The 26111-nt window shown below is 36.4% G+C and overlaps 2 protein-coding genes across 2 annotated transcripts; one reads left to right on the forward strand and one right to left on the reverse strand.

Annotated features, from left to right (window-relative positions):
- Window positions 1–5834: 5834 nt before the first annotated feature.
- LOC140159089 (uncharacterized) lies at window positions 5835–18711 on the forward strand. The gene is given in 9 exon segments (XM_072182432.1): window positions 5835–6014; window positions 10453–10598; window positions 10601–11044; window positions 11898–12007; window positions 12764–12989; window positions 13393–13511; window positions 14545–14746; window positions 15434–15531; window positions 17061–18711. Coding segments are annotated over 8 exon segments (1458 nt in total). The 5' UTR covers window positions 5835–6014; window positions 10453–10495; the 3' UTR covers window positions 17217–18711.
- LOC140159090 (phosphomevalonate kinase-like) lies at window positions 18455–25549 on the reverse strand. The gene is made up of 5 exons (XM_072182433.1): window positions 25486–25549; window positions 23799–24013; window positions 23019–23082; window positions 22322–22610; window positions 18455–21678 (listed from the first exon to the last, which is right to left on the reverse strand). The coding sequence occupies exons 2-5, from the start codon at window positions 23987–23989 to the stop codon at window positions 21533–21535; spliced, it is 690 nt and encodes a 229-aa protein (XP_072038534.1). The 5' UTR covers window positions 23990–24013; window positions 25486–25549; the 3' UTR covers window positions 18455–21532.
- Window positions 25550–26111: the final 562 nt, after the last annotated feature.

Below are 26111 nucleotides of genomic sequence, written 5' to 3' on the forward strand. Positions count from 1 at the left end.
GCCATGGCTGCCGAATTCGTGGAAACCTTAATTCATCATGCCGTGTGTAGTAGAAAACAGGGCTCAAAAAACGGGGCCAAATCTGTTTTTCAAATTCTAACCATGCTAAAACGGTTTGTAAGTTATTAAAAAATACAAGGTTGGGAAAAAAGGTCAATAAAACGTAAGTTTCCATATCTTCGACCACTTCTACCGGGCTAGAATTGGGCTAGTTCCACAGACTAGTTCAGTCAGCTGAACTAGTCGAACATTAGTACAGAATGCCCTATTAAAAAAAATTGTCGTACTTGACATCGTTTTTGATAGTAGAGCCCATTAGTAGAACACCCCAATATATTAGTAGAGTCCCTGGTAAGCTCTAGTAGGTCTCAGTTGAACTAATTTATTATATTAGTACACTGCAAAAAGTGTGTTTAGGAATTAAACACTTTTCTTAACACTATCTTGCACCATGTTTTTAAACATGTTTAAATGCTACACATGTTTAGGAATTTGATGGGCTGTGTTTAGGAAATTTGACATTGGTGTTTAGGAATCAAACATGTTTAGAAACGTGGTGCAAGAAAAGTGTTTTATTCCTAAAAACCAATGTCAAATTCCAAAACATCATGTGTTAAATTCCTAAACACATACCCATCAAATTCCTAAACATGTGTAGCATTTAAACATGTTTAAAAACATGGTGCAAGATAGTGTTTAGAAAAGTGTTTAATTCCTAAACACACTTTTTGCAGTGCGCTGTCTGCACACCCCCATCACGTCAAGTGCCCCCTAGATGGAGCGGTTAGTAGCTATATATCAGGGCTGGCTGCCACTATAGGGTTTAGGAATCAAGCATGTTTAGAATGTGGTGCAAGAAAAGTGTTTAATTCCTAAACACGCTTTTTGCAGTGTAGGTCAAGGTTGAACTAGTATTTTGATAGTTAAGTCCCTAGTGTATCCTGACCTACTAACATATAGTTTAGTCCAGTCCAGCCGTATTAGTTACAGGTTAGTCGTCTCTACATCTACATCTACATAAATACTCAACAAAGTTGCATGAAAGCAATATCTAGTTGAGGTGATCAAAGGCGCCAGTTGAATACAACATGGCTATACAAAACTGAAGAAAAAATACATTAAATTACATATTATTAATACAACTCTTGAAGCAGTCAACTGATTTGGCAATATACACGGAAGGAGGTAGGGCGTTCCATTCTATGATTGTCCGGGGAAGAAACTATATTTGTAGGTGTTTATGTGAGGTGTCATAACTCTAAACCTTTGGGGATGGTATTGACGAGTTTTAACTGTCTGTGCTTGAACATATTCAGGAATGGGTATTGCAATTTCACCATTTTGAATTTTATACATTGTTGTTAATCTATGTTGTCTTCTTCGCTCCTCAAGGGAGGGCCACTCCAGATTTTGAAGGATACTAGTGACCGTGCCCTCGGTTCTCCGGTAATTGTTGGATACAAACCGAGCTGCCCTGCGCTGTATTGCCTCAATTCGTTGGATGTCGGACACATTATGGGGGTCCCATACAGCGCAAGCAAACTCAAGGTGCGGTCTTACCAATGCGAAGTACATTTGCTGTTTTACGTACTTTGGGCACCTCCAGAGATTTCTGCGAATAAACCATAGAGCATTGTTGGCTTTAACAGTAATATTGTTGATATGATTTGACCACTTTAGATTACTACTGATTTCAACCCCCAGATATGGATGATGAGATACGGTTTCCAGGTTATCAGTGCCCATGCTATATGTATAAATGATAGGAATTTTCTTTGTAGTTACTCGCAATGTCTTACATTTACGTGTATTAAATGACATTTGCCACTTGTCAGACCATTCAACAAGTGAATTGAGATCTTTCTGCAGGGCCAGTGAGTCATGCTCAGATGTTATTGACCTATACAACAAGCAGTCGTCTGCAAAGAGGCGTATTTGCGTGGAACTATCAAGGTTGTTTGCTATATCATTAATGTAAATTAAAAACATCAAAGGTCCCAACACCGTTCCCTGAGGTACACCAGACTTGACGGAAGTTGGTATTGAACATTCTCCATCCACAACGACCCGTTGTGTTCGGGTCGTTAGCCATTTTTAATCCAATTCAAGATGGTGCCACGTATACCATAAAAATCAAGTTTCTGGATCAATCGCTGGTGGGGAACGGTGTCAAAAGCTTTTGGAAGTCTAATATTAACATGTCAGTTTGGAGTTTGCTGTCAAGATTTTTAGCCAAGTCTTCCACAGTGATGACAAGTTGTGACTCACAAGAGTGCTGTGCTCTGAATCCGAACTTGACATTGTTTTAACTAACTTTTCCTTAGTCACCCCAAGTTTCGTTTTCAGTGTTTATACGACCTAATGGGTGATATACGTTATCCAAAATGAGAATCCAAACAAATAATATCGTATTTAGGCCTATATATCCTGTGTGAGCACTGAGATAAGGCTAGCCTACTGTGTGAGTTAGTGATACTATGCCTTCAATTCATAATGGACAAATAAAAAGATTTTATATAGGCCTAATGGACACCGGACATTTTTGTGGAAAACGGAATTTATAGGCATGATTTTGGGATATATATTGGTATACGCCTATAATAGGCCTACGGTAAAGATGTAAACATGGCACGAGAGAAAGTAAAACATAATTTCTCAGTGTTTTTTGTAAAGATACTGAGGCCTATAATAATACAGTACTTACTATAATGCTAATGCTATGCATAGCCTATGTTTTTATCTAGGTCCGTATACAAGAAAACAATTTTGTTGAATTTGTTAATTTACAAATGGACGTAGATAGTAGGCCTACCGGTAGAGAGTAGACAAATATATAGGCCTATAACTTGACCCGTTAAGGGATCTGGAATGAGCGTTTTAAGCGTTTCGACAGTATTTTTTGTGGGACATGAGAGCACATCAGAATACGAAGAATGTCTTTCTGATATCAAATACGAAGAATGTCTTTCTGATATCAAATAATTTCCATTTTTTGAAATTCACGATTCACAATACAAATTTTATGACAAATTATTAAGTTTGATATTTTTCACATTTTTGATATATAGGCCTAACAGTCCTCGAAGTAAACAAATGATATATATTCTTAAAGTGCATGTATGTAGCTATAGGAGGAAAAGCCGACGATCAATTGAAAATTCTGACCTTTCATATTGAAGATATTGATTTTTTCCACCAAAAGACTTTTTTTTTTTGGTGTTTTGGGAAAAAATCCATATCTTCAATACGAAAGGTCAAAATTTTCAATTGATCGTCGGCTTTTTCATCCCACCTACATACACTTTAAGTATAAATCATCAGATTCATTAAGTTTGCTTCGAGTAGGCCTACTGTTAAATATCAAAAATATCAATTTTTAATGATTTGCCATAAAACGTGTATTACATTGCGTATTTCAAAAAATCAAAATTATTTGATATCAGAAGGACATTCTTCGTATTCAGAATGCAATTCGATACGTCTGAGGTGCTCTCATGTCCCACAATAAATACTGTCCAAACGTTCATACCCATATACCCCATCCCTTAAGATGAGAATATTCTCTGGGATAACTAGCTCACATCCTTGATGAGGTCATTCAACATTTCAGACTCTGATGGATGGAGTACACTTCAAGCAAAAAGGTTCTAAACACTAAACAGTAGCGTAGCCAGCGGTGGGGCGGGGGGGGCAGAGTGCCCCCCCTGACAAAAAATGAAATAAAATGTGCCCAACTAAAAAAAAATGAAAGAGAAAATCAGGAGGAAAGAAAAGGAAAAGAAAAAGGGCAAGGAACCCCTTTTCTAGCAAAATTCAGGGCCAAAATTGTGTAAAATACAATTTTTTCCGCGCTACGCGCACACATTGTAGGAATAAAGCCCTTTTCAGTCGGATTATGGGCGAAAATAGTGTAAAATACCATTTTTCGCGCTGCGCGCGCACATCATCCCAATAAGGCCTTTTTTGGGAAGCTCGAAGACATACAGTGTCTATGTATGATGCAACTGCAATTTTTTTCGTCTGTGCCACCGAAATGTTATTTTGCCCCCCCCCCTTTGTGCATCTTAAGTTCTGAGGCCAAAAATGGTTCTTCAAACGGTTAAAGAACCGTATAAAGAACCTAAAATGCACGGTTCATCTGAAGGGTTCCATGTATAATAGAGGACAGGATTATAATTGTCCTTAAGATTTTGGCCACTGATGTTAATTTAGTTATTCTTTGCTAATTAACAACAACCGCGAACGTCAAGAAAGTTTTCTGGTCATTTAAGCCAAACTAATGAGGTAAACTGGGAAAAAGTCACCGGTGGTGTTCTGTAGGGAATTGCTTCTTATTTCCATGATTCTATAGACCTACTTGCCCTGTTTAAATACAATGAATTCAGCTGAATCCAATTAGGCTTAGGTGTAGGCCTATTATAATAGTCAACTCATTTTAAAAGATCGTACTATTAAAGCTCTTCATTGTGGCTATGACTTCGGGAAAGTTCTCTGGTCATTTGAGCCAAACTATAGCATGTATAGGTAGGCCCTACCTTCTATAGTTTGGCTATGGTGTTATACGGGGGAAAAGTCATCATTTTAATGACTTTGATTTAAACTTGCTCTGTTGTCTTAAAATACAATGAATCAAGGTATAAGTTGCATGAGACGTTACGTCAAAATAGGTTTGAAACAAAAATTGACCAACCTCATTTTAAAAGATCGTACATTATGGCTGCCTTTTAACCCTATTCTTAATATTCTATTACCCCAATCTCCTCAAATGGCTTAATATGCATGTAAAAAAATTATTTACACAAATGAGGTCTTATCTTTTGAACAGTTCTGATAATTTATCACTTCTCTATCAACAAAAAAACCTTTTTTCCTAATGTAACTACCATTTACACATCATAAAATGGTTTAAAATGTTGGAAACTTACATATTTTAATCATCTTTTAGGCCAAATTTTGCCCTAAAATATCCCAAAATGTCCTAAAACTTTTAAAATAACAGTCCAAAGTATAAACTCGGATTTCTTTTTATTATATCGTCACCCTCATAACAAAACTGCCTAAGTCATTATTACATGTTTCTCATGTGCAATTTTGATTTTCTGAGTAGGCCTAAATAAACCCATTAATCAAATTTCCAGCCGCATTCTTCATTAACTTGTACCTGTCGAACACTTTCTTTTTTAGGCCAGAACATGTTAAGGGCATTTCGTGATCCACAGCCTCATCCCCCCACTTCTTTCAAAAAAAGTTGAATTTTTTATACCACTGGAAACCTCTGGCTATAGGCCTACATAATGATAATGTTTATGTACCAAAAATTTCTTGCAGATTAATTCGTTTAGCGAAAATATCGTCAAATCTGAGTCGTTAATTCTGGTAAACCAGAACGAAATTACAACACTGGCCTATGGAGCAGTGTAATACACATAAATCATACATAACTCGCAAACGCAAAATCGGAATCAACTGAAATTTTGGATATAGGCCTAAAGCTTTTTTCGCTGATATCTACTGAAAAATATCATGAAAACAGGATGCTAGGATCACGAAATCCTCCTCAAGTTTTCCCCCACCAACTTTGAATAGTTGCATTCCCGGGAGTTGCATTGAAGCATATTATCACGAAATTCTCCTCAAGTTTTCCCCCATCAAACAATATCGAATACCAACTTTGAATAGTTGCATTGAAGCATATTATGAAGTCGTAAATGTTATGCGGGCCTGGTGAAAAGTTTCATCCTTCGGAGGCGAGGAGCATTCCGATTTCAATGAAAAGTTTTTGCAAGTGCGCCCTCATGTACCCCTCTCTGCGACTCCACACCACCACACCGCGTATATTGTTGCTAAGGCAACATTCAACTTATCCACTTGCTGACACCGCGGAGTCAATACAAAAGATCATTTCAACTTTCAAGTGGTATCTGGATACAGTTTATTGGCACATCCTTCATGTCCTTGTTTACGAAAACAACAACGGTGTAGAAGTGAAAAGACGAAAAATTGAAGTGAAAAAGGTAAGAAATATTAATTTCTGGTAGTTTTTACAACTTTAAAGATGTTGTTTGGTATAGAAATAGTTTGGTAACTAATTTGAAGGAGTAAAGTTTGTTGAAAGATGGAAATTTGAAGTCGGAAACAACTAAGTTTCAATGCACAGAATGGTCCCGGTGATGAAGATGGTCTACGACAAGATCATGAAGATTTTTGATGAAATAATCGTAAAATATACGTCGGTAGGTTTATTTTATATACAGGTGAATTTTTTGGCTAAAATTAATCTTTTTATTATATGAGCTGTTTTGGGGCACTTGTGCGGTAAGAACGCGTGTGGTATTATTAAATTCCAGAAATACGGTGGGGTCGAATTCCATGGTAACAAAAATATGGTCGAAAATTTTGTTTAAGGATAGGTAATATTACATTAAATCATGTTGCGATTGTATGAAGCTAGAAATGTCTGGAAAATTAAGTTATTTGCGGAAGAAAATGACCAATATATTAACGTTTATCTTCGCTTTGCATCGGGGCCTGAGATTGGAATTCCAGTTTCCTTTCTCACGAAGTAAAGGCTAAGAGTAAAATTGTACAATTGTGTTTGGGAGTGGCCTTCTCTCTTTTCTCTTTTTCCTAGCTATTTTCTTCCATTTCTTGCTTTGTTTATCAAAGCTATCTAGGCCAGCATGCATATATTAGCCTACACTGGCTATTCAGGCTTGTGCATTTGTATGAGCTTGGAACGGTCCATGGTTTTCCGTGGATTAGCATGTGTTCCTCACGGACCAACCTGGGTAAACAAACAAACAAACAAATAAGGCCTATAAGTTGCTGCATGATGTAAAACATTGACAAGACAACTCAACTTCCAACATATTTTGCTCCTTTGATACACATTTTAGATATTGTAACGAGATTGTATTGGATTAGTGTTTACAATCACAATGTGTCCAAAATAATGATCAAAATTTATTTTGATAAATCGAGAATTTTTAGACCTATGTCTATAAGCTACATGTACGTAGTATAGTATTGGTAACAACAACGAAAATATACAATGTTGTTTTGTTTTGTTGTAGGCCTATAATAGGTGTAAAGCCTAGGCCTACGTATGCATGATCGAGTCGATATTTGCCAATACAATATTTTGCCGATCGATACCATTAGGCAATAAGAAATTTATAATAATACAATGCGAACGTGTTTTAAATATAGCTGTATAAAATAATGTTTGGGTTTTAAATATAAATTTTCACGTGTATACTTCATTGCATCTTCTCTGATTAAATACAGGATTTTGATAATTATCCAACATGTTGTAAAAGGTGGTCAAGGTATTACAGTTTGGCACTAACAGTAATTTTGAATTATACATCGTGTATATATTACATGTGATATCAACAAGGTAAAATCCTTAACAAATATCACATTAGTAGATAATAATTAAAACCAAAGTTGGGAACGTGTTGAAGATATAAATCATGTGATAAGAGTTGCTAACTTTATTGCAACAAATTTAATCATTTCCTGTTTCCAAAGAAGATGCAGATCCAATTCTCTGCTATTTCTAGTAATAATCATGTGAAAAGGACGTGGAAAGAGTGCTTTAAAAAAGAAAAAATCTTTTTGGAGTGGTAAAATTTCATTATAAATCTGACATGAGACAGCTAGATTTTCACTTCAAAAGAGTTGGCTCCTTACAAAATGAACTTTTTTAATTCGCTCTTTCAATTCCGAGAGTAGGACTGTGAACCTGAGACGAATATACCTAAAGGTAGGTATATTCGTCTCAGTTGTGAACATTGATATCACAGGCTTCGGAAGCAACCAAGACACAACATAATTTGATGTTCTGAAAGAATTGAAATGGCCACGTTGAAGAAAGGCTAAACATAAATGGATATATCTTAAGTTTACACTATAATTCCATTATCCATATCAATTTCGATGTTATATTCAAATAGGATTGAGTATACTTTTGTACATTAATGTTTGCCTAAATAGGATTGAGTTAAACTTTTGCACATTTAATGTTTGCCTTAATCCAAGTTTCAACACTCTGCCTCATCATAGAGTAATTCTATAACAATAATAGGTAAATACATTTGAATAGACTGTAAATAAAGAAATCTATAGAGGCTTTTGGTTCTATTTATTTTCTACCCCACGTAGCTAGACGCAACTGTATCTAACAGACTAAACTTTGACTTTAAATGGTTCATGCTGAGCTACTACATGTACTTTTAATAGTTTGAACACCAGCTATGAACATTCATAATATCTATTAACAAATTACCGAGTTTGAAAACTTTTCGTGATAAAAACTCGAACGGTTGGTGATGCATAAAATTTGCAATTTGCATAGCTAATCATACACCGAGTTACGCTGCATATTTCACTTCATTTTTGTTTAATCTTAGCAAATTAAAGTCCAAAAAATGAGCAAATAATAGCATAAAATGTTAAAATACAAAAGTCAAATACTTCCTTAGTCTTTTGTAATCTCAGTCCAACAAACTGATCTTTGAAATGGCCCTAGCTGTTTTCAGTCGTCCCATTAAAAAAAAACGCTATCATTTATGAACCGCGAAAGACGGGTGACCGCTATACTATAGACCACTTGGCATTTGACGTCATTGCCCGGCAGTATGCGCGCGCATTATGGCAATTTTTATTGTTCTTTGCCCTGCAGTGTGCGTACGCATCGTAGTCTGCATGCACGTGCATAATCGCACGTGCATTTTAAATCGCCCGCCACATCTTAATACTAATTACGGCGTGTCCGTCCGTCCTCTGTCCGCGCGCTATCGCGTTCGCGTCCCGCGAGTTTCGCGTTCACGCGGTGCACTATCGCGTGCTCGCGCTGCACTATCGCGTGCTCGCGGTGCGCTATCGCGGAGTATCAACGGGAGTGTGCGCGGAGTACAGTCCGCGCATCGGAAAAGCATTACAGTGTGACTAACAGGTGCATCTCATCGGACCAATAATTATAGGCCTTATTTTCAACACATATTTCAATATTAAGATACCGAACACGTGCACACACCAAACACGTGCATGTAGGCCTATTTTTATGAGAACATGACTATTTCCGGAAGGCCTATGAACCGTTTTTGCGTTCACGTTTCTCGCGCCTGATTTCATTACTTTAGTAACGGCCTATATCCACGTCCAGATACTAAATTTCGGTTTCTCTAAATGTGGTAACAGGGCAGGGCTTGGAAGAGGCGAATGATTGGTTTCCAGATTATGGGTAGCCGAAGTAAGCATCACACCTTTAAAACAAACAGAGTTGATTAAGTTGTGTCTTGGGTCTTGATCATTGAGAGACGCATTTCTTAGTAGTTTAAAAAGTCAGGGCAGGTATGGGTAACGAGTTTGGGTAATTAGAAATAGGCCTATCACGAGAAGCGCCCGACCCGAGAACCGCGAAATCTAGTCTTAATACTATTTACAGAGTGTCCGTCCCCCAGACAAACGAGAACCTAGACCAATGACTTTGACTCGCGTGGTGAAGCCGACACTGCTTAGCAACGAATTTGACAAGGACGCATACCCGGACGCAAACAAGCAGACATGTTCGCGTCTATGGAACATGTTGCATTTGACGCGGCGATAACGGCGCAGTAATCACGCAAACGAGCGCGTCAAACATGTATGCGATATTTCTCCACGCCTAGTAACCCCGTCAATCCGTCAATATCACCTTGGATACGGGGCTTCACCTCCCGCTGTGGTAAAGGATGGGCAGTAATAGGTCTAGGTGGTATGTCTATGGTCCGTCCGTCCGTCCGTCCGCGCGCTATCGCGTTAGCGTCCACGCGATTCGCGTTCTCGGTCGGCAGCAGTTAGGTATATGCATAGACATACCACCTAGACCTGTAACTGCCCATCCCTAACCGTGGCAGTAGGTGAAGCCACGTATCCAAGGTGATTTTGGTCGGGTGGTCGGACGCGGAGAAATAAGCGTTCATGTCTGGAACGAAAAACGCGATCGTCTGCGTGATTGCTGCGCCGTTATCGCCCGCGTCAAATGCAACATGTTCTGTAGACGCGAACATGTCTGCTTGTTTGCGTCCGGGTTGCGTCCTTGTCAAAATCGTTGCTAAGCAGTGTTGACTTCACTACGCAAACCAAAGTTATAGGTCTAGGTTCTTGTTTGTCTGGGGGTATATGGGTAGGTCGGGTTACGCCAATTATCAAACAATTATAATAGTTGGGTTTTTTGCCCAAGCAATACTTTTAGTGATTTAATTTTAGAATCAAAGTTCAACCGGAAACGTAATAAATCATGTTCCACACTTTTCTACAAGAATAAAAAGATGAATGATCAGTTTGTTCTATGATTTATAACAGGTCTACTCTTAAGTTTCCGGGATTTTGATGATGCTTTGTTATTGTAGGGGCCTAAAATCTGGGTTAAAGTTTCTATTAACGATTTCATATTTTTCTTAACAGATTGCAAATCACCGGACAATAGTCACAATACTGAACCGATACAATGCGGAGTGAAGTGAATCTCCCCAGTATAAAGCAAATCCCTGCTCCAAAGGAAGGCAAGGACTTTCTTGCATCATCTCATTTCAAAATCGGCAACGATCGTCGTCTTCCAAAAGTGCAACCAAAAGAAGCACTTTTGCAAAAGACTATGGTGCGCACGGTTACTACGGTCGTGTAGCAGCTGCCCAGCCACCAGCACCTGCTGAGGTGATGCACCGTGATCAAGCCGAAGGAATAAGGGAGACAACAGAGACACAAGATAGCTATCAAGGAAGGACATTACCAAGAGTACCAAGATGTGTTGCTTTGACGAAAACGAACTTTAAAATGGACTCCGATGAGAGAGTGGACTCTTTTCATACAACGAATGCTACTCACTTTGCACCGAAACCTATGAGCAGAAGTTTACCTATAGACAACCCTATGAAAAGTTATGTACCTCAGGGTGATCCAATTAAAGAACGTATGCCATTGTCTGATTATATGGAGAACTTTTTAGGAATTGACACACATACGTTTAAAGTACACAAAGCACCCTGTATGCACACAGGTAAGAGATACTGATTCATTTATTTTTTTTGGTTGCCAAAGGTTTATATTTTTGCTAGATTTCACACATATTCCCTGTTTTTTCCCCAGTATTTTCCTGTTTTTCAATGTAATGTGTTGTCTGTTATACATTTCCACAGTCAATTTCTCTGAATCAAACTATTTGATTCACAAAACTTGAAACAAACTTGGCACTTTTTTGACATTTTTGTGAAACACCATTATTTTAGGCTTTGTAGAAATTTTTTACTTTGAGAAATGTGTAAACTATTTTAGTGTACTTTCCTTCCAATTTAACATTATGTTATTACAATAATTCATAAAGCCACAATAAAGCGAATCTGTACAAAGACTTCTTTATGTTGCTCAAATTTTCAAATGACATGATGTAATCAATACTACAAAATAAATCAAAAGATAAAATACTAATGATGAATAATATCAGTGGAAATATCAATAGAATAGCTATTTCATCACCACTGATATCAGCAATAAATAGCAATAATGATCAACGAAGTCAGTTGATCTTTTAGAAAAACATTGTAGATTATTACTTGAACTTAAGTTACTTCATCACCACTGCTATCAGCAGTAGATAGCAATAATGATCCATGATACCAGTCGGGATATCAGAAATAGCTAATTCACAGCTATTGCAAATACATGTACATGTATGATTTTGATGTGATTCTACTAATATTTTTTTCACTCCTTTTCATGCTAAAAAATGGCAAAGTTAAGTGACCTAAAACAGATAGCAGTTCACAGGGGGTGCTAATCAGATCTCATTTCAGTAGTGTAATGCATACTGCTATCTACTGCTGATACTAATCATTTATGTATTTCACCAACAGGTGGCCCGAAGACAATCAATGGTGATGATCGCACACACACTCAGTTTTCTACCTCAACAAATGACCAATTTCCTGGCAGATATCTTCCATATGTAGCAGTGAAACCAGATGTAAGTGTACAGATAATTTATCCTATGGCAAAGGAGTCTACATGCGCCATTAGGCGAACCTTTATGGTTGATATTAAGTAATAGAAACGTTAACCCTAATGATAAAAGTGTTTTGGGCCATCGGCAAGGAAAGAAGGAACGAAAAAAAGGAAAGAAGATGAAGTTGGAGCTTTCCACCGGATTTCGTTGATCCCATGACCCCTTCCGTGCTAAGCACTCCGATGTAAGTTGTAACTACAGCCTGGAACTACAGGTGTTTTGCTGGCCCGGCAAACGAAACCATGCATATTATGGCTTTGGATGATTGCGTCATAGTATCACATGGGATATACAGTGGTTTTGCTTTCTTAGATTTTGTAAGATAGAGTTTGGATTAAGTAATAATAATGAAAACAAAAAACATGTCTTATTGGAAATGTACTAAGAATTAGAAGTTACATCTTAATTTCATTTTGAAATAACAAGACATTCCTTGTCATATATTGAATTTTAAGTTCAACATGAAATCTGGTCCAATTGGTTAATATGTGTTAAAATCCATTGGGCTCATTTTGCTTTTGTTTAAGGAGTTGATACAGTATCCACCAAATAATGTAGGCCTACATGCAGCAGCCCAGACTATTCACAATTACAGGTTGTTGAATGTTATCATCAAAATATTTGCTCCAAAACTTGACATTATTACAAATCAGTCTTCCAGGCTATACAAATCAATAATTGTATTTTTTTAACCTGATCTTAATTTCCCTCTTTCAGCTTCTTGGATCTTGCATCCCCAAAGGTGACCAGGAGAAGTTGGTTCATAGAGACACTACCCAAAAACTTTCATATCCTAGACCAGGCAGTGAAAATTACAAATCATATCAGAGAGGAGATGCATTGACAAGAATAGGGGACACCAATTTCAAGATGGGTCATAGTAACAAGTATGACAAGTTTGGAACTACAGCAGGGGATTGTTATAGTGCAAAGATTAAACCAGGTAAATTAGTTTAAATTGAGATGAAATATCTAGGGAAATGATTTTAATCAGGTCACATATACTGTGGTTCTTAAAAGACTCACTCATTTTTACAGGTCACATGCATATGGACGGCATAGGGGTTTAGAATGGTGAAAGTTTTGTATCCCTCTCACTGCAAAGTGATGCATATACTGGCTGAGTTGAATCCTTACACATTAAATTTTGCCGCCGCACATATCAAACCGAAACCAAATCTTTAACAAAAAACATCTGGATGTCTCTACCTTAAAAACATTACTGTAATTTTCTACACTTAGTATGTGAGAGACCAATGATCTTAGGTCATTTTAGCATTTGTATTTGGTTCAAATAAGCATTTCATAGTTAATAATGATGAGTATGTTGTATTGTTATTTTGCAGTGTACAATAAAAGTATACCATATGATAGTAATGCCAGCAGCTTTCCTGAGGGTGATCGTCATCCAGATAGAGTCAGAGAACTTGTCACAACAACAAATTATGGAACATATCACAAAGGGGTAAGTATCTGCCACTTGACAATAAGTACAATTTGCACCCAAATATTTGCCTTTTGCAGTACAACTTTCAAAGTGGGGTGGAGAATTGCGATATCACATTACACTGACTTCATGTTTTTGACACACACTTTAAACTGCCTTGATTAAAAATATAAAAATAACTAAAAAACAAGAGTTTATACTTATTTTTCATTCGATGTGCACACATTACAGTATCACTATCATATGGTGTTTGTTTGTTTGTTTAAAAATATTAAAATAACTAAAAAACAAGATTTTTCATTTGAGGTGCACGCATTACAGTATCATAATTCATATGTGACCATCCAGCACAACTGAGCCCTTAAGTCGCCAATCATCATTTTTCAGATATTCAACCAAAATATTCTGCTTGAAATTAGCTTTAAAATGATGTATATCATGTATATAGTACTTGACATTTAAGTTGTGAAAAATCAATAAAACAGTCAATAAATCCTTTGTTTTCTATTGTTTATTGTTAAGTTCAATGGCACTGGCGACATCCGGGCTCAGTTGTGGTGGATGGTCACATATGGTGTTTGTTTAAAAAGTTGCTCCGTGCAGAGACTTTCTTGAATCCTGATGGGACCAGGCTTAAACAAAATGCTCAAGCCAGACTAATCAAAGGTCTACAGGAACATTTACAAATACAATGTATGACATTTTGACAACTTGATGACACTTATAAAATCCTAAACTGTTTTATGCAAACAAAAAGAATTATACTTAGTTCTCTGGGTTGATAGGATGAACACATTTTAATCATTACCCACAGCAGTCAGCGCCCATAAACACTGAAAAAATAATCAGACCTTAATACCTTTAGATTTGAATCGTCCATGACATACCTCTGTGGCTCAGCTGGTTAGAGCGGCACACTAGTATTACAAAGGTTGCCGGTTCGAATCCGGCCAGATGCACTGATTTTTTTATCCTAGTTTGTTCAAAAATACTAGGTTTACATTATAAAATTACAATATTAAACTTTTCTATTTCTCTTTCCCATTTACAGTTTCCTAGCAGCAGTTTTCACAACAAGATAGTAACAGGTGCCAACAAACTCACAAAGAGCCGTGTTACATTAGGCAATCCCAGTCAGGCAAATAGTTTCTATTCAACTACTCAGACAGATGCCTTTCCTATATTCAAGGTACCTGTGGAACGTGCTGGTGGTCATCCTGCTAGCAAAGTACCTATGGATTATTATACCGATAGTAAGTAATCAATATGTGTGATGGAATCAAGCAAAATGAGTTGGAGAGGAATGTACTTTGATGCCAACCTGACAGCCATTGGCTGATATCTTTGTATCGATTACTAAAAGTCTTTCAGTCTAGTCAAATTCAACTACATTCTGATCAGTTCGTAATAGGGGGACTCATAACATCGTGGAGTGATATAGAATGGCGTACACGCAGTACCTACGCCAACCGTGCTTTGCGGTTAGCGTGACTGATGTGCGCTTTTGTGAATTTACATGGGCATAAGTTGGGACTTTAATGACTCGCGCAGTAACAAAAACTTAATCATTCTCATCTATTAGGAGCTGATCATAGTATAACCTAGAATTATCCAAGTGTAACACACTTGTTGACCATTAGCGACTTTTGATCAAATGAGGGCATTGTCTAAGGATGGCAACATCCAAATAGAGAAAAAAGATTGCCAGAACAAAATTGTGATCGGTTACTGAGTTGCCATCCTTATACAATGCCCTCACGTGACCAAAAGTTGCCATAATAGTTCCACAATAAAAATCAATTGCAGTAAGAGTTGTTTCATAGCATTTCAAAATTGAAATGTCAGTCTGTAAAATGAACTTTACATACACAAACATATTTATGTCAACACTTCAAATCTTATTAATAACCCTTGATTTTGTTGTAATCCTCTTATTCCAGGTAAAGAAGGTGGTCTAAGAATGTCTACCACAAGAACTGATTTCCCATCATGGGAAGGAACATTCAAACACTCAATTAGCCAAGATGAATTAAACAAGGTAAGCATCTTATTTTATTGAAAAGGTCATTATTACTGAAATATTCTTTCCTCCTCCATTCATACCATAATAGCAAATGTGCTTACTATCAAGCGCTTTTGAAAACATGAAATTGTACCAAAGTCTGGCGCTTTACCAACTGAGCTAATGGGGTTGAGACAGACATTTGCAGGTTTACTTGTTGGTATATAACTATGTGTATCAATGATTTGCTCAAAACCCTTTACACTTTTGTGGATGAGGCTCTTCATATTTGCATGTTTTAAAAGCACTCAAAAGTAAGCACATATGCTAACTATCAAGTTTTTACGTATTCCAAGTAATCATTACTGAATCACTTTACAACTAATATGGGTCAAAATATTTGTGTTATGGACCCCCAAACAACATGCGGTATCGATTACACATATGTATAGATCATTCCTGTAATTGGCACCTTCCTGTCATTGATGGGGTGAACATCGATATCACATATTATAAAACTAAAGTGAGGTCAAGACAAGTATCACATGATTCTAAAATACAAAAATAATCTTGCGATACCCTTCTTTACCTCACTTTTGCTACCCTATAATATGCGACATCAATGTTCACTCCATCAACAACACAAAGGGGCCAATTTACCTGATTGAGCGTATTTCACAAAAACTGAAAATCAATTGTATGTTTGAGTTTACATGTGCCAAATCATACTTAACTTGATTGGAGGTTTTTGTGAAACAGGCCCCTGGTCTGATTCATTCAGTATACATCAGCTGTACTAGAATTGAGAAATAGGCATTGGTTTTCTCACTAAAGATTTCCTAGTTGTTCAGAGTTTAGTGCTGTGCATTGATCATATACGAGCATGATGCAGAAATGATAAACAATCATGCTGTTGGCTGATCAACAAATATGACAACAAGATGGTTGACCCATAATTGGTCATTTAGTACCAAGGGGCAGAGACTTCAACTCTTCTACCTACTTGATGATCACTATCGCATACAGGAACTCTGAACAATTTATAGGAAATTTGCTTCAGTAAATCAACATCTAGTTGCCTGCATAACTTTGAGGATTTTGAGCACATTAATTGTACATGCTTTAGATGATCACAACACAAAGTGTTTGCAACTGTAAGACTGATTGGATCATATCAGAGGTCTATTCACAAAAGCTTGACAAAACACAGGTTAATGCAAGCTTGATAGGCAGATCAAATTTAACATGGCTTATAGCCTTTGTTAAATAAGACCCAGGTTACTGTATTACTGTTCCTAGTATATTTAATTCTCTGACAAGACATGTAAGCCTACATATTGAAACCAACAAGTGCATCATAAGCAAGAACATTGTAAACTATGCACAAACCAAAAAGTTAAACCAATCGGACTACGCAATACTACGCAGCTGGTAGCTCAGGTTGGACCTTCTAGTACACACATGTATTGACACAATCCCAGACACCTGCCTAAGAATTAAATATACCAAGTATGTCTTTTGTCATTCACCATCCATTCGTGTACCCTTCTTCTTGTATCTTGCAGCTGAGGCAATCTAACTGGAGTCCGCCGCTTCACAACACCAGACACTTTGACACTACCAATGTGACTTCCTACTGTGCCAAGCAGGCAACACGCCATCAATATGATAGTGGAAGACTACAGAGAAGTTCTGTACCCATTGGAACGCTTACCATTTAATATGCCCTTCACATGTTTAGTATAGATAGACGGATCCTTATTTTTATATTAAAAAAAATTAAATATTATTTTATACGATTATTGCCACTTTGCCAGGATATAAAGTAATTACAACCAAGTGTATTAATAAATTCCATCTTGAGAGATGTCAGCTGCTGTTACACTGAATGAATTTCAGAAGCTTTTTCTCATTCAAGAAGATAAATTTGCTGGCGTAGTGCACGTTAGAATATGACCGTTGCTAGGTCAACTGGCTCGCGCTTTCTTTCTTACGAACCACTGATCGAAATGATCACAACACAAAGCCTATGGCATATCAAAATTCAGAACAGGTGTATGAGCCCAGGCTTGAACCAGTAACCATTCGTTACTAACGTGCACTACAGCAGCAATTAGATAATTAAAAATAGGAAGAATTAAATTTTAGCATTCATAATGAAACCAATAATTACCTACTTTTTACATATTTATGTATTTTGCTATCTTAAAGCCTGTTACATATATATGTGACACGATCTGCTCCACAGGGGCCAAAGGAGGCATTTTTGACAACTGAGTTACTATAATTATTATCTTGTTATTAAGGTATCATATACTGAAAACACCAAAGGTCTAGCATATTTGGTTCTAAAGTTATGAGGTTTTGTGATGTGTATTTTCTTATGTATTTTATTGTTTTTTACTCCATATTTTTGCCTTTATCTAAATTTCAAATTTGCCACCTTTGGCCCCCATGGACCAGATTGTGTCACATATTATAAAATGTAATTGACATTCATTTGAAAATTATAGTTCCACTGTTATAGTGATGCTTCAAAACCCAACTACTGGTCAACCACTGCACCCTGGTGATTGACCCTGGATTTTTTTGTTCAGAACAAAAGAATGTGGTTCGGCATTGTTGTCAGCGGTTGAGTTTTGAAGCCCATTCCTTACTTATCAAGGGCTCCTATTCATAAATTCAATGAAAACCAGTCAACAGTAGAGTTGGCTTCCTTGAGAGAGTAACATCAGTGCGCGCATGTTATTTAATAGCATGCATCAACACAAAGTACTGATGTCAATCTCTCAAGGAAGACATATGGACTATTCAGACTTCAGAGGTGCGTAAAAGTTCCTCTTTTCAGCTGATTTCCTCTTTTTTTGTTACCAAATTAATGTGTTTTCTTTTATTTTCAGCCCATATTTGGCATTTTTACCCGATTTGACTGTTTATCAGCTTTTTCGCAATTGTCCTCTTATTTTGGTCTGTGGCCTCTCACACCCCTGACTATTGTTATAGTAGAGTTATTTTTCAAAGAATCTTATCCATGCAAGCTGTAATTAGCCATAAAATTGAATTACAATCTCTAAATTATCTCATCAGGTTTCTCAACTTCTTTACACAAAACTTCCAGTAATTAGTCAAAACAACTTGTGACTACTTACTACTTCGGTAGATTCTTCATTACTTTTATGATGGATCTAGTCACAAAGCTTCATTTAATCTGTTCATAATTTGAACGCACAGACTAAAATCCTGCCATTTTGTATCAATTATGTATTATAGTTTTTAATATATTTTGTTAAAACTCAAATTAATGTTTGTCGTAAATACACAGCAGTGCTGTGGAGTGTGAAATAAAATATAATATGTTTTTCATTCAAAATAAGAACTTGTTCTTTTCATTTCATGTTTGTCATTTATTTTTACAATAGTGCACTTGATTGTATTAAAACATTTCTTGATTTCCATAAATCAAAATATTTCTTACTGGACAGGATGGCCCTTTCATTATACAGACAGCAAAAAAAATATCCTGAACAAAGACAATATATGAAGAGCTTCGATTCAAAACCCCTTATATCCACTTGAGCAATTTCGAGAACACATCAAAAAATCATCACAAAAATCACTGATATAAGGAGGTTTTCAACAAAAGCAGTTTTTGGTGGGATGCTCAGCCTACCCAAGCATCCCGCCAAAATCTGCTTTTGTTGAAAACGCCCACATATCAGTGATTTTTTTTTGATGATTTTTTTATGTTTTCTCAAAAGTGGATGTAAGGGGTTTTGAAACAAAGCTCTTCATATGTCAAAATTAAATCCAGCGGTCAATTATACTTGTAACCTTTAGCTCTATAGATTTAAGACCTCAGTTGTTGAAGTTGGTTGAGAATTAAAGAAACAGTGATCAAAAACCCCAGGAAGGAGCAAAATCAAAAGTTGCATTTTATGGTTCTAACCCATGGAAGACAAGGTGCTAAGTTCTCTTGTTCAAAAACACTGTGTGCAAATCGATAGGGTATCTAATGGAGCAAATTGGCAACTTCTGAATTTGCATCTTCCATGGGAATTTTATTTGGATCACCATGTCTTCATTTCTTGACAATTTTTGACTATTGAAGTCTGAAATCAGAGCTTAAAAATGCAGCTATTGGCTGCACCGGTTCTAATTATGACATACCGTAAAACCTCGTCTACAAGCATATATGTGACATGATCAAGGGGAAATGAATCGCATATCGGCAATTTTCAATTTTACATCATTTTATGAATGCTACATTTGGATGCAAACCCCATCAAAATTGGACATCTGGTTACCAAGTTACATGTATGAGTAATTTATCAATGGCTGAAAACAATATAAAACAAAAGAATTTGAACACTGTTTTTGCCAATATCTCAAAAACAATAATTAGCGACATCCGACTCATTCCTCTTGATCATGTCACATATACATGTATGGTGTTTTTGATGAAAGCTAAATTAATACGAAACAGCTGTAAATATGCCAATACAATACTTGTATTTATACGCTGGTATCGGTAATTTATTTGCTCAAACTTTATGTTTTAATTTAGTTGATGGATGGCGCCTGGATAAATTCAGCTTTTATCAAAAACACTATATGGTTGTAGACGAGGTTTTACGGTATATGTCTTTGTTTAGGATATACAGGCTTAAACATAAGTACATAACTGGTACCTTAATTTGTTTGCTGCCTCTATTAGTGCCTATTCTGATCATACTACATTTTAAAGGAGTATTTCGTGATCCTAGCATCCTCTATTTATGCCATTTTTCATTAGATATCCACGAAAAAAACCTATTCCCAAAATTTCAATTGATTCCGATTTTGCGTTAAGCATGAGTTATGCATGATTATGTGTATTACACTGCTCCATAGACAATGCGTTGTAATTTCGTTCTGGTGCACCAGAACGAAATTCAAATTTCACGATATCTTTGCTAAGCGAATTAATCTGCAAGAAATATTTTGTACATAAACATAATGTAGCCAGAGGTTTCCAGTGATATAAAAATCTCAACTTTTTTTGAGAAAAGTGGGGGGATGAGGCTGTGGATCACGAAATGCCCTTTAACAGTTTCTTACCAACTTTCACAGAATTAATTGCTTAAATGTTACAAATTAAATCAGAAAAGGTTTCACATAAATTGGTATTTATAAGGTGCATTTTTGTAAACCTCCATAAAAACCACCAACTTCCAATCATGTTCATAATTAATTATATAACACATCACAAAATGTAATTGCCCCTTTATTAGGGCTCATATTGAAATACCCTACCACGTTTTCACACAGAAAGAAGGCAGGATTCCCCTCGCTAAGCGCCCGCCTCAGGAAAGCTTCGGTCATAAAGCGGATGGATTATATGCATCAGTGATACACCCTGCCCAGGATTTTAACAAAAGAAGGCTAGCACAGGAAAGCTGCAGGATGGTGCACACCTTCCTGTGTAAGGGAATTTCAATATGAGCCCTTATGAGTTATTTTTAAAAAATATATCAAGTATCATATATGTATTACATTTTAAAATCGAGTTATTGTCTCATAATAAAGGGGTGATTACTTTTTGTTCTTGTGATGTGTTTCAGTAATGATTCATCTAATACTGTTTATAATATGAACTATCTTCAATATTAAAATCAATATAAAAATATATTTTCACCAATTTCCACTATAGCTAAAATAATAGTTTCTCGATTATGAGAGCTCAATAGGCACGCAAAGACAATTGCGTCGGCGTACAACGCCTACCACACAGGCTTTGGGTAGCGCTTCATTTCCTGTGCGTGCTCAACTGATCGCGCTATTGTGTCATTCCACTAAACTTGCGACATTACGCAGTGCACGCAGCACATCCATACTCTCATGATCGAGAAACTATTATTTTAGCTATAGTCTTGATATTTTTGCAATTTATACACTACTTTTTGTCATGCGTTGACTTAATGATTCATTTAAAACTGTTTATATCAAATATGTTCAAAATATCAAAATCAATATAAAAAAATATTTTCACCAATCTCTTCTAGTTTTTGGATATTCTTTCATTTACACATTCTATAAGGCTATTCAACTCTTTATCTAAGGTATGTTTATCACCATTGTTATGGAGAGTGAAGTCCCAGCTTATTCCTGTATCCAAGTCACATTCAGATTCAGCATCATCAACACCTGCAATATAACGAATGAAAAAACGTAGCAAATAAATTTAACCCAACAAGTAGGCCCTACATGTAGCAAAAAAAATAAAAATAAAATATGGTCACAGGAATGTACTTTAACCCCATGAGAACTACCTGCCCATTGGCCAAAAAGAAGTTTTTATTATCAATTGGCCCAATCAGCAACATTGTTAGAATAATTTTACCACACAAAAAAAGCTCCATTTTGATTGGTGATTAAAGTGAAAATATCATGTAATTGACCAATCAGAGGCAATGTTAGATCGGCAGGTAGTGCTCAGAGGGTTAAAACCAGCCTGACTGCAAAAGATTGGTAATTTTGTTGTTGGGCTGGAAAAAATGCAAATTACATGCCAGACAATTTTGCTTGTACTGTCCACAGATAAGTTTAATAGATGAGTAATAAACCTCTAGAGTATAACATTTAGTTTTTAAAATGTTTGGACCCGGTAGAGTCTATTTCAGTAAACCTTTAACCCTTCTTAACTCAAGTAACCGATTGTAAGTTACAAATACCCTTTGACTAGACGTAACATTACAAAGGGTCCCTGTAGTAAATCCCTATTATTTACAAAGGGCATTTCAGTAACAAAGCATTTGTGAGTGTAAATTTAAAATGGACTCCAAGTTACCTTTAGTAAAAACATATCCTCGGCATTCCCTCACTTTTAACTTGGCTTCAACTCTGACTGTCAAAGTCTCTTTTGTAAAGTGTTCCTTAAAATATTTGACATCGGTTTGTCTCCTTGCATCACTTATGATCCACACTTTGAAAGACGCCGGTACGTCGGTAGTGGTTAGTTGACAGAAGTACCCTGGATCTTGGTTGCGCTTCTCCTCACCCCACTTGATCATATCGGCTCTGTATTTCTCTTTGTATTCTGTGGCATCTAGTAGCTTATCAAGCTTCAAATTGTGATCCTGTTACAGTAAGAATATAAAAAAAATGAAATAATGATACATTTCATCAAATTAAACAAGGAGAAATCTTTGTAGATATCTTTTCACTGACATTAACAATGACACACAGTCTATCCCCAAATTAAGCAAACAAACCAAACGGAGGATAAAAAAGCCCTTTGAACAAAACTAGTTTATTTCGCAACAGCAATTTCTGATCCTACCTAACCACAGCTATCAAAGTTGCACTTATTTATCTGACAGCATAGTTCAGACAGGCTATTCACTTTCACTTTAAAAAAACCCTGAAATTGATGAGAAAAAAACCTGAATAAGAGCAAGAATTTTGCTTGAAAAGTCCCCAAATGGGCTAAAAATAATTAAAATAACACTGACATATTGACTGGCATCTCTTATTGAAATAATTACCTTGGCATATTGGGCTTTCAAAGGTCCTGATAATCTTAGTATGGTGCATACATCTTGCCCAATCCTGCAAAATAAAAAAGATGTTATTTTAATTCATGAAACGAGATGGGGTTCAATATACTTGTTCATGACGAAGCGATTAAAAAACAGCCCTCGTACAAATGTATATGTGCTTTTTGCTATTGCAAATCATGTTCCACATAAAAGTATGGGTTATCTTATATTTTATAAGTATAGCAAATACCCTATAACTTATAAGCCCTATGTATTGTTGTTCCTCAATTCGCACATCATTTTCAGTTTCTAGACAATTTTTCCAAAAATGTTAAAAATTACTTGCACTTTTCCCAACTTTTGGCAATATAACTAGAGCCCTAACTGCCTCTTACAACCTGCATAAGCAGCCACTGACAGCCAGTGATGTATGGCTAAACGTGAAATACACACCATATATATGCGTTGCTAATCACATAGTGCCCTAGTACTGGCAATGAATTCCCAGCACCCATTAGCATCCCATGCACAGCTCCCACATGTGTCAAATTTGTGATTTGCAGCACCTTATTTTCAGGCTCTGTAGCATGCAAATTTGGCTTGTCCCAAGTTTTACAGTGGGGACCTAATATAACATGATACTATAAAACATACTTTCATTTCACAATGTGTACACTTTATGTTGGTACTAATACTATACAATGCAGTAATTAATGGCATTTTCTTAAATCTGCATGCAAAGTTTATATTTTCTTTCTAATCATCATCAATACCAGACCTAATTACCTTTGTTGAAGAATATCTGTAACAAAGTCTTTCCCTGACTTCCGCTTTCCACTGAATAGTAATACTACACTTGGTTGTTCTGAAGATTCTTTATCTTGCTGGGAGCTCTTAGGCTTTTTGATGAGGTCAGTAGCTTTTTCTTCATTATCACCACTTGATTTTCTTTTCTGTGATTTTTTAACTTCTTCCATGATTAATAAAAAAAATTAATGTACCTGGAGGGTATTGAAAGAAAAAGAATGAAAATCAAACAAATGAACAATCTTCCACTGAATCAGGGGTAGCGCTAGAACTAAACACTCGAGTGTCCGCAGGGACCCCCGAACTTGCAAAAAATTAAAAAGTAGGGGGTCCGGAGTAGAGTTTAGTGAGTCCCAGTTGCACAAATGCAGCATAAATAGTATATCTGCAATAGCGCTAGATTGAAAAACTGGGGGTCTGCAGGGACCCCTGAACTTGCAGAAAATTTAAAAACAGAGGGTCCCAACTTTATTTTGGTGGGTCCGGGACCCCAAAAAGCAACTTAGCGCTACCCTTGCACTGAATACACTAAGATTATGAGTATATTTCTATTTTATGTGGATCCAAAATTATGGCGATGAAATCAGCACAGGTATCACACAAGAAACACTGAAGATTACAAGATCTATCTAAACACCGAGTTTGCTAAAAAAACCCAATAAGAACTGTCAAGCCAAAAAAAAGGAAAGAAAAAGAGGCCTACTTCTTCAGGGACAGACAACAAAATGGTAGTGAACTTGCTTCCATTGAGTTAAGACACAGCTTATTTTGCTCCGAGTTTGCTGTCTTGTTTGCTACTGAGTTCGTTTTGAACTTGCCTTCAGAAATTTGACTTGAATTTGTTTTTAAACTACAGCATGTAGTTTTCATTGTTTGCTCCTATATTTTGTTGTCTGTCCCTGAAGAAGAGCAGTTTATCTGAGTGAAGGTTGTTTTTTATCTGTTTGGTTTTGTTTGTCTGCTATGTACATCGATTTTCATCACTACTTTTGTACTGCTTTCCTTAAACTTCTGTGGCCCCTGGAATTCACAAATTGGCCAATTTTTGGCAATCACACTTTGTCTATTTTTGTGCCTACATTGGTTGTTTGGTTTATCGTGTCTGTTTATATGATTGCAGTGTCAGTGTACAGTGATTTGTTCTAGTGCACTTTTGACCTTTTGTATTCCCATTGATTGTTTTTTGTTGTTGTTGCAGGTTTAGCACTTCTGTGGGCCTTGGAACTGGTAATTTTTGGCTATCAAACTTTGTCTACTTCTTTTCTACATGTCTAATACTATTATGCCTACATTTGATTTGTTATTTTGCCCCCCCCCCCTGTATACTGTTAAAGTTAAGTAGTCTGTATTTTATTTTACTTGTTTCTCACATGAAGTTGGTGTATCTTAAGTGCTCTTCTTCTTTCCTGTTGTTCATATTCAAGGTATATCCTCTTGATCCTTGATGTGTTTTGTGTCCTATTGGATTCACACATGGACATGAATGATGGACATGATCCATGGATCAGTTATTGATATCAGTATACCCACTTTTTAAGCTTACCTAATTTGTTGAATTTCACCTGTTGGATATGAATGCAAATGGTGAGTATCAGTTTTATGTCTAAAATACTACAACATAATGCGAAAATACAGTTGGGTAAATGAAAATAAACACAATAAATACCTTATTGTTGACAAAACTTGTTGCAGACGGAGAACGTCGTCTGCCACAGGTCCCTGTCATAGCAATAAACTGAATCTCGACCTACTCCCCTAAAATCCTCACACGCTTTGCGCATGTGCGAGTACTAGTCTGTGTTCAAGACTTTGCGTGTATTCATGATGTGTGATGTATTGACCAGGCGAGCACATTATATTATTTGCCGTGCTCAGGGGCGGATTTAGGAGGGGGGGGGCGAGATCACTCGGTAGCCTACAACTTATTATAACAAGTGTGCTAAAATCATGAAAAATAAACTGTTACTTTTATGATAAAAGAAAAATGTCTATAGGCCCCTATCCATAGAAATATTAATGCTTTATGCAATCAACTATCAATCATCATAATAATTGTCATAATGCCGTGAGTTGGTTATAGGCCTATGCCCGGGCCTATGCCTAGCCCTAGCTTAGGCTCTTTAAGATTTTTTAAAAGGGCGCGATGACTGTTAATTAGGTAGGCCTATTAATTATTAATTTTAATTAAAAATAATAAGTAATTAAAATTACTTATTATTTTCTTTATTTTGAAACGAGTGGTCACATCCCAATATCAACGGTAGGCCTACATTTTGGCACTGCATGCTGCAG

This window comes from Amphiura filiformis, chromosome 8 (genome assembly GCF_039555335.1).
Source record: "Amphiura filiformis chromosome 8, Afil_fr2py, whole genome shotgun sequence".
Taxonomy (NCBI): Eukaryota; Metazoa; Echinodermata; class Ophiuroidea; order Amphilepidida; family Amphiuridae; genus Amphiura; species Amphiura filiformis.